Below are 19067 nucleotides of genomic sequence, written 5' to 3' on the forward strand. Positions count from 1 at the left end.
CAGGAAGGGTCTGTGTATGCTATCTTCTCCAAAGTTTGGCCCCATGTCATGGTGGAGAGGTTTGTGAGTTCTTGGCATCTTGAGATATGGAGTTTGGCCACCTGGTGCTTAGCTCCTGGTAGGGTCACCAATGGTGGTACGGTCAAGGAGGGGGAGAATACTGACAGAGAGCGATCTAACCAGAGCCTGGCCTGTGAGCCTGAAATCCGAACAGATATCCCAGCCCAATCAGCAGATGTGTCACGTTCATGCCACTGTCCTTCGAACGTAGAGCAAAAGATTTATTCTTGTAATTCTTTTATTTGCCCCCGATACAGATGGGATAGTCAGCATCTTTTTCTTAGGGCGGCGATAGCTGATACCAGAGAACATCCTTTTAAGGTGAGAGCAGGAAAATTTTGGGGAGATGTCAAGGGTAAGTTTTATACCCCGAAGGTGGAGGGTGCATAGAGCGCAGTGCCAGGGGTTGGTGGTACGGGCAGATACCTTAGGGACTTTTAAGAGACTCTTAGATGTAAGAGTCTCTTCAGTGGGTGACAGTAAAATGGAGGGCTCTGTGGGAGGGAAGGGTTAGGTTGATCTTGGTGAAGGTTAAAGGGTTGGCACAACATTGTGGACCAAAGCGCCTGTTCATACTGAAACCACAGCCCCGCCAGTGGGTTGGTGCACGGTGCCCTGGCCCTCGATAGAACACGTCCTGAGGAAATGCTCTGCAGAATCCTCACCAGCATCCTGGAAAATCTCTGCTTTCTACTCACCTGCAGGAGGTGGCAAGGCTGCCAATGGTCATCTTCAGGACTCGCTATGGAGTCACCCTGCTAACAGTTCGGGAGACACAGACAGGCTAGACATGGCGAGGACAGCAGATTTCCTCCTCAGTGGACTAGACAGGGTTGTTGCAACAATCAGCAGCTTCATGGTCCTCACCACTGATGCTGGCATTTTATTCCAGTTTTTGTTTAATTAATTAATTTCTTTTATTTTTATGTAGAGATATAGTGTGAAACAGGCCCACGCGGCCCAACGAGCCGCACTGCCTAGCAACCCACCTAAGACTAAAACACGAGCTTGATCACAGAATTGTTTGCAAGGACCAATTAACCTTCTAACAGGCGTGGCTTTGGACTGTGGGAGGAAAACGGAGCAGCCGACAGAAACCCAAGCCATCACAGGGAGAACGTACAAACCCCTCACAGACAGCGCCAGAAATGAACCCTGAAACTCCGATGCCCCGAACTGCAATAGCGCCGTACTGACCGCTACGCTGCCGTGAACGTACTCATTGTAATGGTGAGATCTGTCCACAGGTAACCAGCCCACGGCCTCTCCCTCACCAGTCCTGCATCTGATCCATAATGCAGTCCCCAACTAATCGGGCACCCAACTCTGCAGATGGAACTTGGGCATCATGATACCTGTTTCATGGGTGTACTTTAGGGGTTTTGTGTTAAGGGAAGCCATCTCCACAGAGTTCAAAACGAGGTTAATATTAGAGTGAGCCTCCCTAACCCACGTGAACAGGGATCTGAAATGCACAAAACAGCTGGAATATTAACACTGTCCAGAGGTCCTAAGGATCTCCAATAAGCTGTCATGAAAAACATTACAATAATAAACTGCACAGGCAGTATTGATTTAATGAGGTACAAAACAAGTTAATCTCGCTCTAATGAGCGTGTGATCTGCATGGCCTGCTGAGTTTCTCACTGACTCACTGGAGAACGTGCAGGAACCCTGATTGAGTTGCCCATGTACTAATGCAGCTGCTCCCTCTCTTCCAGCAGCGCATCACCCTCGCATGAATTGCACTGCATACATACTTTGATAATAAAATGAACCTTTGAACCTTAAGTTTAAGAGTTTAAGAGTTTAAGAGTCGCGAGGTAATGATGCAGCTCTATAAAACTCTGGTTTGGCCACACTTGGAGTACTGTGTCCAGTTCTGGTCGCCTCACTATAGGAAGGATGTGGAAGCATTGGAAAGGGTACAGAGGAGATTTACCAGGATGCTGCCTGGTTTAGAGAACATGGATTATGATCAGAGATTAAGGGAGCTAGGGCTTTACTCTTTGGAGAGGAGGATGAGAGGAGACATGATAGAGGTGTACAAGATAATAAGAGGAATAGATAGAGTGGACAGCCAGCGCCTCTTCCCCAGGGCACCACTGCTCAATACAAAAGGACATGGCTTTAAGGTAAGGGGTGGGAAGTTCAAGGGGGATATTAGAGGAAGGTTTTTTACTCAGAGAGTGGTTGGTGCGTGGAATGCACTGCCTGAGTCAGTGGTGGAGGCAGCTAAACTCGTGAAGTTTAAGAGACTACTAGACAGGTATATGGAGGAATTTAAGGTGGGGGGTTATATGGGAGGTGGGGTTTAAGGGTCGGCACAACATTGTGGGCTGAAGGGCCTGTACTGTGCTGTACTATTCTATGTTCTATGTTCTAACCTTAGTGGTAGGGGTCCATGGCATAAAAAAGGTTGGGAACCCCTGAATTAGTGTAAGTGTGTGCTCGATGGCCGGTGCAGACTCCGTGAATGGAAGGAGTCATTTCCAAGTCGTGTGAATCAGCTGTCAATACACCCTTTTGAATGCAAAGCACTTTCAAATGATGTGTGAGGCGCTATTGACAGGCAGATGCTTCCTTCATCCATCTAGCGGTAACACTCAGTACAGAAGCAAAGAAGGTGCATCGTGCACCAGTTATTAATCAGCGATTGAAGATTAAATCCAGAAGGTAGAATGTATTGTAAGTACCTGGTAGTTCTTCTCAAGGCGAAGCACTGACTTATCGATTTCCACCTCTGCCCCGTCACAGTCACTGGAGTTGTAGAGTTCCGCATCCTTGTCTACTCTCCCATTCCGCTCTGCTCGAGCTACCTGGTAACCTGTGAGTGAGACAGACTGGAGCTGAAAAGAATCCTGTTTACATTAACAGTACTGGATATATTTAACCATAGTTAAAAGGAGTAACTGTAGTTATTTTAGTGATACAGTGCAGAGAAGACCCTTCCAGCCCTTCAAGCTAGACCACTCCAGTAATTCCTGAAAAACCCAATTAACCCTAACCTAATTGCAGGACAATTGACAATGACCAATTAACCTACCCGGTATGTCTTTGGACTGTGGGAGGACCTGGTGAAAACCCATGCCTTCTTGGCAAGGACTTACAGAGACTCCCTACAGAACGGCATTGGAAATGAACCCTGAAATCCAGAATGCCCCAACCTGTAACGGCATTGCGCTAACCAATACACTATCATGGCACCCATTACTTAACGAATACTAACCATCATTACAAGATACGTGAGTTCATACCAGCTCTCTGACACAGAAACAGGATTTTCTGTGCTCCATGCAAACTCACCAGCCGCCTCGCTTCATCTAACACTAGCTATATTCTTCTTTCCTCGTATGGCTACTGAACGACTCCTGCAACGTACGGGCCCAACTTCAACAATAGAGTCATAGAGCATTAAGGTACAAAAATTGGCCCTTCGGTCCATCGAATCCATGCCAAACTGTTATTTTGCCTAGTACCACTGACTCACACCTGGACCATAGCCCTCCATACCCTTCCCATCCACATACTTAGCCAAACTTCTCTTAAATGTTGCAATCAAACCCACATCCAACACTTCCGCTGACAGCTTGTTCCACATTCACACCACCCTCTGAGTGAATAAGTCCCCCTTAGGTTCCCATTAAACATTTTACCTTTTACCCTTAACATATGACTTCTAGTTCTAATCACACCTAACCTCAGTGGAAAAAAGTCTGCTTGCATTTACCCTATAAATACTCCTCATAATTTTGTATGCCTCTATCAAACCTCCTCTCATTCTCCTACACTCCAGGGAATAAAGTCTAAACCTATTCAATCTTTCCCTATAACTCCAGTTCTCAAGTCCCGGCGACATCCTTGTAAATTCTCCTTGTACTCTTTCAAATTTTCTTGATATCTCAGTCTTGGTATTCTTCATTCTAACTAATCTCTCTGTGGAAAAAAAAAGCAATTACTAAAGTCGTCACTGGTTTAGCAATCATCTTATATTAATAACCTCTGGCTCTTGACTCCCTCCTAACCAGAAACCCTATCAAAAGCACAGGAGATTCTGCAGATGCTGGAAATCCAGAGCAACACACACAAAAAGCGAGGGAAACTCGGCATGTCAGGCAGCATCTATGGAGGGGAATAAACGGTTGGCATTTGGGGCTGAGACCCTTCATCAGAATTCTTCACATGGTCCTGATGAAGGGTCGTAGCCTAAAACATTGACTGTTTATTCCCCTCCAGACGCTGTCTGACTTGCTGAGTTCATCCAGCATCTTGTGTGTGTTAGCCCTACTGAAACACTTCCATTCTTAAAAACATCTGTTGGTTAATCCTTGCACTCCCCCCAGCCGAAACCTTCTTAAGAGATAAAAGGTCACACATGATTATTCATTCCTGGTCGTTAAAATGTGACCTTCCCAGTAGCTCTGTGTTACCGAGACCAAACTCGACATGGTACTCTACGTATGGCTTCCAGTGAGGTTCAACAGCACTTGGCAGTTCTATTTATACCAGCAAAATCGAGTTTCTCTGCTCCTTATTCACCATCTGGAAGCTCCCTCTGCCAACCAGAACAAGATTACTTTTCCCTTCTCCCTCAGAACACCACCATCTGCATCAGCCTCCAAGCGACAGAAGCCAACCAGCCAGCAGCTCCACGCAAACATCAAAGTCTGGAGCATTGGTCCTCTCACACCCTGTAACCCAGACCAGCGTGACCCTCACTGGATGCCGAGGTACTTCCCAGAGTTACGCCGGTCTGTAGGGTGGTGTGTGGATGGTGGAACTTACCTCCGGAAGGTTGCTCCTCTGTTGCGTTGTCGCTTGCTCCGTCTGCATTCTGCTCTGCATGCTGCAAACTCAGCTTATGACAAACCTCAAAGGCCTGTCCCACTGTACGAACAATCCGCATTGCTTGGCTCTGAGACAAAGAGATTCTGCTGTGTATCCAAACTTACAAATCGTCCACTCATTAACAGTACTTTATAATGTTGCTGGAACATCTACTTCTGCCTTAAACACACCCAGTCCCTTAGCTACCGCAGCCCTGTGTGGCAATAAATTCCACAGATTCACCACCCCCAGGCCAAAGAAATTCCTCAGTTTTAAAGGGACGTTCCTTTATTCTGAAGCTGCTCCCTCTCCTGCTAGTGGAAATATCACCCCCACATCCTCTCTAACCAGGCCTTTCCTGGTAGGATCAATGAGAATCCCTCCATCATCCTTCTTTCTGAACTCAGTCGAGTGTAGGCCCACATACATCAAATGCTCCTCATACACTCAGTAGCTACTTTATTAAGTACACCTGCTCGTTAATGCAAATATCTAATCAGCCAATCACGTGGTATCAACTCAATGCATAAAAGCATACAGACATGGTCAAGAGGTTCAGTTGTTGTTCAGTCTGAACCCCAGAATGGGGAAGAAACGTGATTCTATGTGACTTTGACCGTGGAATGATTGTTGGTGCCAGATGGGGTGGTTTGAGTATCTCAGAAACTGCTGAGCTCTTGGTATTTTCATTCACAGAGAATGGTATGAAAAACAAAAAAACATCCAGGGAGCGGCAGTTCTGTGGGTGAAAATGTCTTGTTAATGAGCGAGGTTAGAGAAGAATGGTTAGAAAGTTTCAAGCTGACAGGAAGGATACAGTAACTCAAATAAACACATGTTACCTCAGTGATGTGCAGAAGAGCATCTCTGAATGCACAGCACATCGAATTTGAACTGGATGGGCTACAGCAGCAGAATAGCACGAGTATACACTCATTGGCCAGTTTATTAGGTACAGGAGGTACTAAATAAAATAGCAACTGAGTTATGTGATGCCTTCCATTGCTGGGATCATTCTTGTGAATCTCCTCTGTACCCTTTCAGGCGCCAGCACATTTTTCCTTCGATACAGGGCCAAAAATTGTTTACAATATTGCCCAAACTTGTAGATTTTCTCCAGCAGTTTGCCTTATCTTTTCCTGGTTCTGATGAAAGGGTCATCAATCTAGAACAGCAATACTGCTTGTTCCTCCTCAGATGCTGTCTGGCCTGCTGAGAATCTGCAGCATTCTCTGGAATCAGCCTCTTTCGACTGGAAGCAGAGGCAGGGGAAAAATCCAGGCACAATGTGGGAAAAGGTTTCCCTGCAGATCAGTTCAACACCTGCTGAAGTTCATGCAGCCTTGTTAGTGCTCAAGTAAGGGACTTGCAGAACAAGTAACAAGTACATTGACGATTTGGAAGAAGGAAGCAAGTGTAGCGTATCTAAATTTACTAATGGCACTAAATGAAAAAGTGCTGAGGATGCGGAGAGTCCTCAGAGAGATATAGATAGATTAAGTGAGAGGGCAAGGATCTGGCAGATGGAGTACAACACAAGGAGGAGGAGCTTAGGCGACTCCTTTCCTTGCATCTTCGGAAACAGCTATATTTCCATCTGTAATATCTCTATTTTTCCCATTCAGTGTTCTTTTGTAAACCCTGACCTGGAGTTACACACTGACTTTGGTTCTTTGCGTGAATGTGACCCCGCTCTCGGGGTCTCACGACTGGCCGCTATTCAATATGCCAAGGACGCTGCCTAGAAGACTAGCGCGCTTCAGGGTTCCGGGATCTCATGGCCCTGGAGGCGGACGCGAGGTCGGCGCCGCCACAGCAAATTGGTGTGTCATGGGAGACGGAAGATCAAAAGCAGTGAGCCGGCTGCTGGCTGTGTGTCCAGAGACCAGAGTTCTTTGGGCACAGAGCTCAGAAAAAGCAACGCAACAGACTTTTAACATCGTAAGTCAGTGAGTTGTTTGTTATATCTCCCCTCCCGCTGTGAAATGAGGACACCTCTTTTTCACTTATTAGGGGGAGAGAGAGAGCCTGTGGTATGTCGAATTACCGGGTGAACGAGTAGTCTTTGGGGTACTGCAAGTCTGTGTCTTCATTGATGCTTTGTTGCACACGTGAGTGCTCGGTGGGGGGCACCGATGCTTTTTTGCTGGTGGGAGAGGGGGTCATTGCTTTGCTTTTCATAACAAGGGGAATTGAGTATAAGAGCAAAGAGGTCCTTCTGCAGCTGTACAGGGCCCTGGTGGGACCACACCTGGAGTACTGTGTGCAGTTTTGGTCTCCAAATTTGAGGAAGGACATTCTTGCTATTGAGGGAGTGCAGCGTAGGTTCACAAGGTTAATTCCTGAGATGGCGGGACTGTCATATGTTGAAAGATTGGAGCGACTGGGCTTGTATACACTGGAATTTAGAAGGCTGAGAGGGGATCTTATTGAAACATATAAGATTATTAAGGGATTGGACACACTGCAGGCAGGAAGCATGTTCCCGCTGATGGGTGAGTCCAGAACCAGAGGCCACAGTTTAAGAATTAGGGGTAGGCCATTTAGAACGGAGTTGAGGAAAAATCTTTTCACCCAGACAGTGGTGGATATATGGAATGCTCTGCCCCAGAAGGCTGTGGAGGCCAAGTCTCTGGATGCTTTCAAAAGTGAGATGGACAGAGCTCTTAAAGATAGCAGAATCAAAGGTTATGGGGATAAGGCAGGAACTGGATACTGATAGTGGATGATCAGCCATGATCACAGTGAACGGCAGTGCTGGCTCGAAGGGCTGAATGGCCTACTCCTGCACCTATTGTCTATTGTCTGCTGCTTATGCGTGAGTGGGGGGAGCTGGGGAGGGACTTCGGGGTTCTAATATTTAACTGTGATCCATTTTTTGGGGCACTCCTCTGTTTTCGTGGATGTTTGCGAAGAAAAAGAATTTCAGGATATATATTGTATACATTTCACTGACATTAAATGTACCTATTGAAACCTTTGAAACAACGCTGGTAAAAGCGAGGTCATCGACTTTGGAAAAAAATAGGATGTCAGATTAATATTTAAATGGTGAAAGATTGCAGAGGGACTTTGGGAGTGCTTATGCATGAAGTGCGAAATGCTGGTTTGCTGATGCAACAGTTCTTCAAAATAGCAAATGGAATATTTGTCTTCATTGCCAGAAGGATTGAATTTCTGAGCAGGGTGGTTACTGCAACTGTGCAAGGCACTGGTGAGGCTGCACCTGGAGTACGATAGCTCTGGTCTCTTTCAGAAAATACCAGCTTCGGAGGTAGTGCAGAGGAGTTTCACTGGGTTGATTCCAGAGCTGAGAGGGTTAGCCTATGAGGAGAGATTGAGTTGCCTAGGACTATACTCGCTGGAATTCATAAGAAGGATCTTATAGAAACCTAAAATTATGAAAGGGATAGATAAGATAGAAGCAGGAAGGTTGTTTCCATCTGTAAGTGAGATTAGTACTAGGAGACATTACCTCACGATTTGGGAGAGTAGGTTTAGGACGGAGATAAGGAGGGGCTGCTTTTCCCAAAGAGTAACAAATCTGCGGCATTCTCAGCCAGGAAAACAGTAGGGCCTATCTTATTAAATATATATTAAACACAGTTAGATAGATTTTTGCACAGCTGTGGAATTAAGGGCTACGGGGAAAAGGCAAGCTGGTGGAGCTGAGCTCCACAGCCAGAGCAGCCATAATCTTATTGAATGGCGAAGCAGGCTCAACGAGCCAAATGGCTGACTCCTGCTCCTGGTTCTTATGTTCAGTTAATGAACAGGTCTTTCAGTCCAACTGAACTGCGCCAGTGATTATGCTCCTCAAGTCTCCTCCTGTCTCCCCTGATCTCAACCTATCCCCAGTCCTGCATTCCTTATTCCTTCATGTGCTTTCCACTTTGAAAATATCTACGTGTGCCTTCTGCGGCAGTGAGTTCCATGTTTTAAACATTCAGCCAGACAAGACCCTAAGGGGGCATCAAAGGACAAACGGTGAAATGTTTCCACAACTGGGAGAAACCCCAAGAACATTCATCACTGAAAGAATAGGGAGTAGTCTTAGAGATGCAAAGGAACTTTGTCCTGCAATGGGCAGTGACCCTCTGACATCTTATCCCCCTGCAGCTTACAGCACTGGGAATATTAAACAGGGACGGAAACACATTTTTAAATGATTGGGGAACTGAGGGTTATGAGGAACTGGCCATGATCATACTGGGCAGGATCTGGAGTAGGTTATATGGTCGGCATAACATTGTGGGCCGAAGGGCTTGTAATGTGCTGTAGATTTCTATGCTCTATGTTCTATGACTGTGGGGCCGAGTGGCCTACTCTTGTTCCTATTTCTTTATGTTCTTACATTTTCTAGGTAATAAAAAGTTTCCTCACATTCCCTGTGGGATTGTTTTATTGATGTTAGTTACAGGTAGGCTTCTGTACCTCCTACCTCATGGTAGCAATGGAAACAAGGCATGACCTGGGTGATGAGGTGATGGGGGCTTCCTTATTGATAGACACCGCCATTTTTGAGGCATCACTCCCTAAAGGTGTCCTGGATACGACGGAGTTCAGTGTTCATGATGGAGCTGGCTTACAAACATCTTCAACTTACTTTGATCCTACGCAGTAGCTCCCCCTGTCCCTATACCAGCCGGTGATGCAGCCCATTAGAATCCTCTCCATGGACATCTGCAGAAGTTTCTGAGGAATGGAGGACTGGGAATAGGGTGAGATTTAAGGAAGGTAGGAGGAGACTGGTGAACCAGCTCAGTAAGATGCCTTGGCCAGTAAGGATGATTTGGGCTGAAGGCCCTGTTGCCACGCTCTGCGGCTCTACATCTGACCTGCGTCCCATTCTGGCTTCGCTGACCTCCTATGACATGACATTATTCCAGCAGCAAAGCTGGATGAAAAGCACACACACGTGAACGTGCACAGGCACACACTCACACGTAGCAGCAGTGGTCACACACCAGCGCTGGAGTTTGTACCTTTTTCTTCGACTTAAACACGTTGCATCGGAAGGTATTGCTGATACCATCCCTGGCAATATAGCTGAATATCTTCAAATCTTGGGAGTCATGCGATACATAGAATATTCTGGAGAGAAAGAAAGGTTCCAATGATGAGATGTCTCCTAACATCGTGATGCATTACTACATACAAGAGTAAAAAATACAAGTGCAGTGAGGCATAGTTAGCAATACAAAAACTTCCCTCTCAATGAAGATAAAAAGCCTGGAACAAAAGGGATAAATAGTCTGGTTCACTGTGTAAAACCTATGACTCAGCATCTATCCTACTGCGGTAAAAATAAGACAGATTATTGACCTCACACTTACCTCAAACTTACATCTAAAGCTGCAGATGATAGGAACAGGACCAGGCCATGTAATCCATGAAGGCCATGTTGAAGTTCCAATATATTTGTTTTTATTATTTCTAATCTCATCCAAATTTCTACTGATTTTCCCACTTGTCTTCTGATTGAGACGGCGCAGACAGAGAGGGGAGGAAAGCACCTATTTACCTTAACAGCAAGGTCAATGTCAAAAGGACATGGATTTAAGGTCATAGGCAGAAGGATTAAGTAAGTTTATTTTAAAGTTAGTTGGAATTTAATGCAGACAAGTGTAAGGTATTGCACTTTGGAAGGACCAACTCGGGCAGTCTTACATGATGAGCGGTAGGGCACTGAGGAGTGTGGTAGAATATAGAGATCTGGGAGTATTGTCTCCAGTTTTGGTCTCCTACCCACAGGAATGATAGAAACTAGACTGAAAGAGAGCAGAGAAAATTTACAAGGATGTTGCTGGCACTTGAGGACCTGAGTTATAGGGAAAGGTTGAACAGGTTAGGACCTTACTCCCTGGAACATAGAAGATGGAGGGGATATTTGATAGAGCTAAACAAAATTATGACGGGTATAGACAAGGTAAATGCAAGCAGGTTTTTTCCACTGCGGTTGGGTGAGACGACACTAGAGGTCATAGGTTAAGAATGAAAGGTGAAATGTTTAAGAGGAACATGAGGGAAAACTTTTTCACTCAGAGGGTGGTGAGCTGCCAGCATGTGGAAGATGCGGGGTTGATTTCAACACTTAAGAGAAGTTTGGATAGGTACATGGATGGGAGGACTATGGTCTGGGTGCAGGTCAACGGGACTAGCAGATTAATAATTTGGCATGGACTAGATGGGCCGAAGGGCTTGCTTCTGTGCTGTAGTGTTCTTTGACTCGATTTACACTTAGCTGGTATGGTGGGGATCTTGAGCTCCTATCAAAACCCCCCATTATGTTTTAACCTGCTCTAATCTACATACCCATGTCCAAACAGTAGGAGATGCAATTAGGCAGGACGGTAGTTTGACAGTAGGCATGTACTCCATAGTTTGAACAGTCTCGTCTGTGCTGTAGGTCTTTATAGGACTGTAATGTCTGTCAGTCCAGCAGCTTCTAATAAAATGGAAACTCCTGAGATAAAGTCACAGAGCATTACAGCACATAAATAGGCTTATTCGTTCCATCTAGTCTGTAACAAACTTTTACTCCGTCTAGTCCCATCGACCCACAACTGGACCATGGTCCACCATACCTCTCCCATCGATGCATCTATCCAGATGTCTCATAAATGTTGCAATCGAAACTGAATTCACCATTTCCGCTGGCAGCTCGCTCCACACTCTCACCACACTCTGAGTGAAGAAGATCCCAAGTTTAACCTATGACCTCTAGCCCTAGACACCTAACCTCAGTGGAAATAGCTTGCTTGCATTTACCCTGTCTATACCCCTTATAATTTTGTGTACCTCTATTAAATCTCCCCCGTTCTCCTACACTCCAGAGGAAAAAAGCCCTGTCAATGAGCTGCAAACACAATTGGGACCTGTATTTCTCCATAATGTAAGATTAAATTTAGCCAGCCTTGTGAAAGTGATTTCCAGCAGAACCTTACACTGGGACCACGGAGACTACAGCCCTTGACTGCTAAGCTACACCTCAGACTTCAGGACACCTTTAATTTTCTGTGCTACAAGGGTAAAGAGGTGCAGTGGAGAGGGAGCTAATTAAAGGCTGTGCCCAGTACTGACAAGCCTTGTTTGCACAGATCAGCAATCTTAGAGCTACAAAATTCACGCTAGAGATTGCCAACACAACAAGGTGTACCCTATCCTTTGTTTTAATTGAATACAGAGCAGTCCAGCACAGGAACTGGCCCTTCGGCCCACAAAGTTTGCTCTACCAATTAAATTATTAATCAAGTGGCCAACTAAATTAATCCCTTCTGCCTACACAATGTCCATATCTTTCCATTTTCCTCACATTCATGTGCCTATCGAAACATCTTATAAAAGTTCCTAATGTATCTACCTCTACCACCATGTCAGACAGTGCACTTCAGACACCCACCAATCTCTGAGTAAAAAAAGTGCCCCATATCTTTGAACTTATCCCCTTTTCAGGATTTCTTTAATTTAAACCATTCTTCTAGACAACGTTCTAGTGTTTTAGCTATAAGGACGAAGCCTTTTTAGCCCATTGAGTCCACTCCTGCTCTCAGACCAATCCTGTCCAATTCTTACACAAACTTCCATCAACTCCACTCTGAAGGTCCAGGAGCCTCAGGACCCACACCACCAGGCTCAGGAACCCCTCATCCATCAGGCTCTTGAATAAGGGTGACATGGTAGTGTAGTGTAGTGGTTAGCACAACACGTTACAGTACCAGCGACTGAGGTTCAATTCTCCTTGCTGTCTGTAAGGAGTTTGTACGTTCTCCCCGTAACTGCGAGGGTTTCCTCTAGTTTCTCTAGCTTCCTCCCACAGTCCAAAGACTACCACTTGATAGCTTAATTAGTCATTGTAATTGTCCCATGATTAGGCTAGGTTTACATCGGGGGATTGCTGGGTGGCATGGTGCAAAAAGCTGGCAGGGCCTATTCTGCACTGTAGTTCAATAAATAAATTTTAAAATTCTCAGTTAAGAAGAATGATGGATCAAAATCTCTCCTTTACTGATACCAAGGCTGGATCTATTGTTACAACTGACTGCTGTTTATTTCGGCAACAAATTATCTTAAGTTTCAAAATTGTTCTTCCCCATTCCTTTTCAGTCCTAATGAAGATCTCAGTCCAAAATGTTGACTGTTTATTCCCCTCCATAGACGTTGTCTGATCTGCTGAGTTCCTCCAGCACTTCATGTGTGTTTCTCTGAATTTCCAGCATCTGCAGAATCACCTGTATGTAAAATTAATGTGTCTCCAACTATATCATTCGGCCACTCCGAATGATATAGTATTTGTGAACTAGGATGCCGTGCACAATCCTGATTTGATGGAGACGGACGTGAGAAGCACGGAGGAACATCTGGAGAAACTTCTGAAATGCCCGCTTCGCTGCCGCTGCTACTGTGAGATCAAGAATCTCTGGAGGGGAAGGCCCCAAATCCTCGGCTTTGCCTATTGCCTGTTGCCGAGGCCGGGGTCGAAGTGCTCGGCAGAGATGGTGCTCAGTGCTCGGTGTCAGAGAGCTGGTCAGAGGCTCGGAGTTTTTGGACGGACTCGGAGTCGGACTGTGGTCAGGTGCTTCCAGGATGCTGCATCGGCAAGTTTGCAGCGCTGGAGGTTCATGGCAGGGAGAGTTTCTCCCTTCAACCGTCTGCATGAGATGATGGGACTTTTGAGAGACTTTGAGACTTTTTACCGTGCCCGTGGTCTGTTCTTCTATCAAATTACGGTATTGCTTTGCACTTTTGTAACTATATGTTATAATTATGTGGTTTTTGTCAGTTTTCTTAGTCTTGGTGTGTCTTGTGTTTCTGTGCTATCACTCTGGAGGAAAAAATTGTATCATTTCTTAATGCATGCATTACTAACTGACAATAAAAGAGGACGGCGTGTCCTCATAATCTATTCTAATCTGATATCATACTATAGTCCAAATACTTAGCTGGACATAGATGATACCAGTGGTTTCAGGCATTTCCAAACAAATAAATTAACTGCTACCTGTAATATCGTTCCTGTGGTTCTGAAAAATCTTCCAATTGTAGGAGACAAATGCAAGGAATACTGTCTGTCAAACAGGGGCTAGCTCTTTGCGCCTTTATAACTTTCAAAGCAATTTTGTTTCAAAGCATTGTGTTTTCCTTACTGACACTCAGAAGTTCAACCCACTTCACTGTGTTTTTTATGCACAAGGGAACTATTTTGTGCATGTTGGACTGCACTGGCATTCACCTCCATGGCAATTAGCGCCCATCAAACCAGGCGTGATTAACGTTACCACAGCTGATACCAATGACATAGGAAGGAAAGGCAATGAGGTCCTGAAGCAGGACATCCAGGGTATTAATTTATAGATTGCTGCCCGTGCCACGCGCCAGTGAGGGTAGAAACAGGATGATTTGGTAGATGAATGAGTGGCTGAGAAGCTGGTGCAAGGGGCAGGGATCACTGGAATCTCTTCTGCGGGAGGTATGACCTATACAAAAGGGATGGGTTGTACCTGAACCCGAAGGGAGCCAATATTCTGGTGGGCAGGTTTGTTAGAGCTGTTGGGGAGGGTTTGAACTAATCTGGTAGGGGGATGGGAACTGGAGTGAAGGAACTCCAGAGAGGACAAAAGATGGTAAAAAAACAAAGATAGTGTGCAGTCAGGCTGTCAGGAAGGGCAGGCAGATGATAGGACAAAATTGCAGCCAGCAGGGTGATGTTGTTGTCTCCACTGAATTGTGCCTAAAGGATGGTTGTAGTTGGGAGCTGAATGTCTAAGGTTACACATTGTATCTGAGAGATAGGAAGGCAGACAGAGGGGGTGCTGTGGCTCTGCTGGGAAAGAATTGCATCAAATTAACTTTAGATTATGAAGACACGCAGTCCTCTTTTATTGTCATTTAGTAATGCATGCATTAAGAAATGACACAATATTTCCTCCGGTGTGATAACACAGGACAGACCAAGACTGAAAAATTCACAAAACCATATAATTATATCATATAGTTACAACAGTGCAACAATACCATAACTTGATGAAGAAGTCCATGAGCACAGTAAAAGTTCAAAGTCTCTCAAATGTCCCACATCTCACGCAGACGGGAGAAGGAAGAAAAACTCTCCCTGCCATACCCGACCACGGTCCGACTCTGAGTCATCCGAAAACTTCGAGCTCTGATCAGCTCTCCGACACCGAGTACCGAGCACCATCTCTGTCCGAACGATTCGACCTCCTTCTCGGTCACCAACAGCAGGCAAAGCCAGGGATTTTGAGGCCTTCCCTCCGAAAGATTCCCAACCGCGCGGTAACGACAGCAGCGACCTTTCCAGATGTTCCTCTGTGCTATCACGTCTGTCTCCATCAAATCAGAATTGTCCGCGGCCCCTATTTAACGGATACGATATCATTTTTTACCAGAGGGCTGCACATGCACACGCGCTGCTTTCTCTCCTCCCGCCAATCCTTGAAATTATTAAAAAGATGTGACATAGGATCAGAAGATATTGAATCCTTGCTGGTTGAGTTAAGAAACTGCAAAGGTAAAAGAACCCTGATGGCAGTTATATACAAGCCTCCAAACAGTAGCTGAGAGGTGGACTGGAGATTACAACGGGTGAAAGAAAAGGTGTGTCAAAAGGGCAATGTTATGATAGTCATGGGAGATTTTAACATGCAGGTAGATTAAGAAAATCAGTTGGTAATAGATCTCAAGAGAGTGAATTTGTTGAATGCCATCGAGATGGCTTTTTTGAGCAGTTTGTCACTGAGCCTACTTGGGGATCAGCTATACTGGATTGGCTGCTATGTAATGAACGAAGCTTAACCTAAAGACACCTTTAGGAGCCAGTGATCACAATATGATTGGGTTCAACTTGAAATTTGATAGGGAGAAAGTAAAATCTGATATAGTAGTTATTCCATGGAGTAAAAGAAATTACAGTGGTATGAAGGAGGAGTTGGCCGAAGTTGGAAGGAGATGCTGGTAGGGATGACAGCACAGCAGCAATGGCTTGAGTTTCAGGGAAAAATGAGGAAGATGCAGAATAGATGTATTCCAAAAAACAAAGCAATACTCAAATGTCAAAGTAGTACAACCGTGGCTGTCAAGGGAAATCAAAGCTAACATAAAAGCAAAAGTGAGGGCATACACTGCAGCAAACATTAGCTGGAAGATAGAGGATTGGGGAGCTTTCAAAAACCTACAGAAAGCAAATAAAAGAATAATTAGGAGGGAAAAGATGAAATATGAAAGCAAGATAGCAAACAATATTAAGGTGGATAGAAAAAAATAAGAGAGATGAGAGTGGATATAAGATCGCTAGAAAATGAGGCTGGAGAAATAATAACAGGGGCAAGCAGATGGGAGATGAATTAAGTGAGTATTTTGCATCAGTCTTCACTGTGGAAGACATTAGCGATGATCCAGATGTTGAAAGGTGCGTGGGAAGAGAAATGAGTGCTGTTACTATTATAAGGGAGAAGGTGCTCAAAAAGCTGAAAGAACTAAAGGTACATAAGTTACCCGGACCAGATGAATTGCACCCTGGAGTTCTGAAAGAGGTAGCAGTAGAGATTGTGAAGGCATTAGTCAAGAATCGTTGGACTCTGGCATAGTGCCAGAGGACTGGAAAATTGCAAATGTCACTCCATTCTTTAAGAAAGGAGGAAGGCAGCAGAAAGGAAATTATAGACCAGTTAGCCTGACGTCAGTGGTTGGGAAGATGTTGGAGTCAATTGTTAAGGATGAGGTTCTGGAGTTCTTGGTGACACAGGACAAGATAGGACAAAGTCAGCATGGCTTCCTTAAGGGAAAGTCTTGCCTGACAAACCTGTTGGAATTCTTTGAGATTACAAGTTGGATAGATAAAGGGGTTGCAGTGAATGTTATATATTTAGATTCTCAGAAGGCCTTTGACAAGGCGCCACACATGAGACTGCTTACCAAGTTACGAGCCCAAGGTATTACAGGAAAGTTACTACTATGGTTAGAACATTGGCTGATTGGTAGGAGACAGTGAGTGGGAATAAAAGGATCTTGGTTGCCTGCCAGTGACTACTGGTGTTTTGCAGGGGTCAGTGTTGGGACTACTTCTTTTTATGCCATATATCAATGATTTAAATGATGGAATAGAAGGCTTTGTTGCCATGTTTGCAGATGATACAAAGATTGATGGAGGAGCATGTAGTGCTGAGGAAATAGAAAGGCTGCAGAAGGGCTTAAACACATTAGAAGAATGGGCAAGAGAGTAACAAATGAAATATATTGTTGGAAAATGTATGGTCATGCACTTTGGTAGAAGAAGTAAATGTGCAGACCATTTTCTAAATGGGGAGAAAATCCAAAAATCAGAGATGCAAAGGGACTTGGGAGTTGACTCGCAGTAGAGTCAGTGGTGAGGAAGGCAAATTCAATGTTAGAATTCATTTCAAGAGGTCTAGAATACAAGAGTAGGAATGTGATGCTGAGGCTTTATAATGTACTGGTGAGGCCTCATCTTGAGTATTATGAACAGTTTAGGGCTCCTTATCTAAGAAAAGATGTACTGGCATTTTTGAGGGTTCAGAGGAGGTTCACAAGGATGATTCTGGGAATGAAAGGGTTAGCATATGGGGAATGTTTGATGGCTCTGGGACTGTACTCACTGGAATTTAGGAGGATGTGGGGGGATCTCATTGAAACTGTTTGAATGTCGAAAGGCCTAGACAGAGTAGATGTGGAAAGGATGTTTCCCATGGTGGAGGAAACAAGGACAAGAGGGCACAGCCTCAGGATAGTGGAGTCTCCATTTAAAACAGAGATGGGTAGAGATTTCTTTAGCCAGAGAGTGGTGACTTTGCGGAATTTGTTACCACAGGCAGCTGTGAAGGCCAGGTCATATTTAAGGCGGAAATTAACAGGTTCTTGATTGGCCATGGCGTCAAAGGTTACGGGGAGAAGACCAGGGAGTGGGGCTGAGGAGGGAAAAAAAAGGATCAGCCATGATTGAATGGCAGAACAAACTCGATGGGATAGGTGCTGCCTGACCTGCTGACTCCTTCCAGCAGTTTGTGCGTGTTGTCAAGTAGCTCCTGTTTTCTACACTGATGACAGACATTAAAGCCTTCCAGGGAGATTTTTAATCACACAACATGCTGGAGGATCAGCAGCAGGTCAGGCAGCATCTATGGAGAGGAACTGAATGAAGGGTCCCGGCCCCAAACATCAGTGGTTTTATTCCCGTCCACAGATACTGCCTGACCTGTTGAGTTCCTCCAGCATTTTGTGTGTTGCTCTGGATTTCCAGCATCTGAAGATTCTCTTGTATTTAAACTTTGATCTTTACTGGTCACGCAAACAAAAAAAAAGAGAATGCTGCCCAGAATGAGGGCAATTGAAGGGTCAGCACTGCCACATCGCTCTTCTACATATATCTCCCAAAAAGCAGTGCAACTTGAAAAGTTAGCGCTGAGCTGTGTGACCTCTGACCTTTTGACCAGCCAATACCTCATGGAGGATAGGGGCCACTCATCACTCTGATGCTGTTTGGTGATTGGTTCATTATTGTCACATGTACCAAGCTACAGTGAAAAGCTTTGTGTGCGTGCCACCAAGAAGAGATAATTCCTAACACAGATACATCAAACAAGTACAAAAAGAAGAAAAAAATACAGAATGTTGGTGTTGCAGTTCCAGAGAAAATGCAGTGCGGGTACAAAACTGAAGTGCAAGGACTACAGCAAGGTAGATTGAGAGATCAAAAGTTCATCTTTAGCTCATCCGTTCAAGAGTCGGAAACTAACTAGGGTGGTACAATAGTGTAGTGGTTAGCGTAATGCTTTACAGCACCAGCTAGAAGATCGTGGTCAGATTCCCGCCGCTACCTTTAAGAAGTTTGTACATTCTCCTCATAACGGCATGGATTTCTTCCCACGCTCCAAAGATGTATGGGTTAGGGTTCGTGCGTTGTAGGCGTGTACGTTGGTACCAGATGCATGCTGACACTTGCAGGCTGCCCCCAGCACAATCTTGCTGATTTAATTTGATGCAGATGATACACTTCACTGTGCGTTTCGATGTACATGTGACAATTAAAGCTAATCTCTATTCTCTAAAATAATGGGGTAGAAGCCGTCCTTGAGCTTGGTTGTTCTGCCCAATGGGAGAGGGGAGAAGGGAGAACGTCTGAGGTGTGAGGTGTCGTTGATTACGCT

The 19067-nt window shown here is 44.9% G+C and overlaps 1 protein-coding gene across 1 annotated transcript in view; it reads right to left on the reverse strand.

The window, feature by feature from the left end:
- si:dkey-34e4.1 (carboxyl-terminal PDZ ligand of neuronal nitric oxide synthase protein) overlaps window positions 1-19067 on the reverse strand; it is a 146135-nt gene that overhangs the window by 29542 nt on the left and 97526 nt on the right. The window contains exons 5-7 of the mRNA XM_063073436.1: window positions 9873-9981; window positions 4846-4975; window positions 2757-2887 (exon numbers count right to left, since the gene is read on the reverse strand). Of these exons, the coding sequence (XP_062929506.1) occupies window positions 2757-2887; window positions 4846-4975; window positions 9873-9981 (370 nt within the window). The remainder of the gene's footprint in view (window positions 1-2756; window positions 2888-4845; window positions 4976-9872; window positions 9982-19067) is intronic.

This window comes from Mobula hypostoma, chromosome 21 (genome assembly GCF_963921235.1).
Source record: "Mobula hypostoma chromosome 21, sMobHyp1.1, whole genome shotgun sequence".
Classification (NCBI taxonomy): Eukaryota; Metazoa; Chordata; class Chondrichthyes; order Myliobatiformes; family Myliobatidae; genus Mobula; species Mobula hypostoma.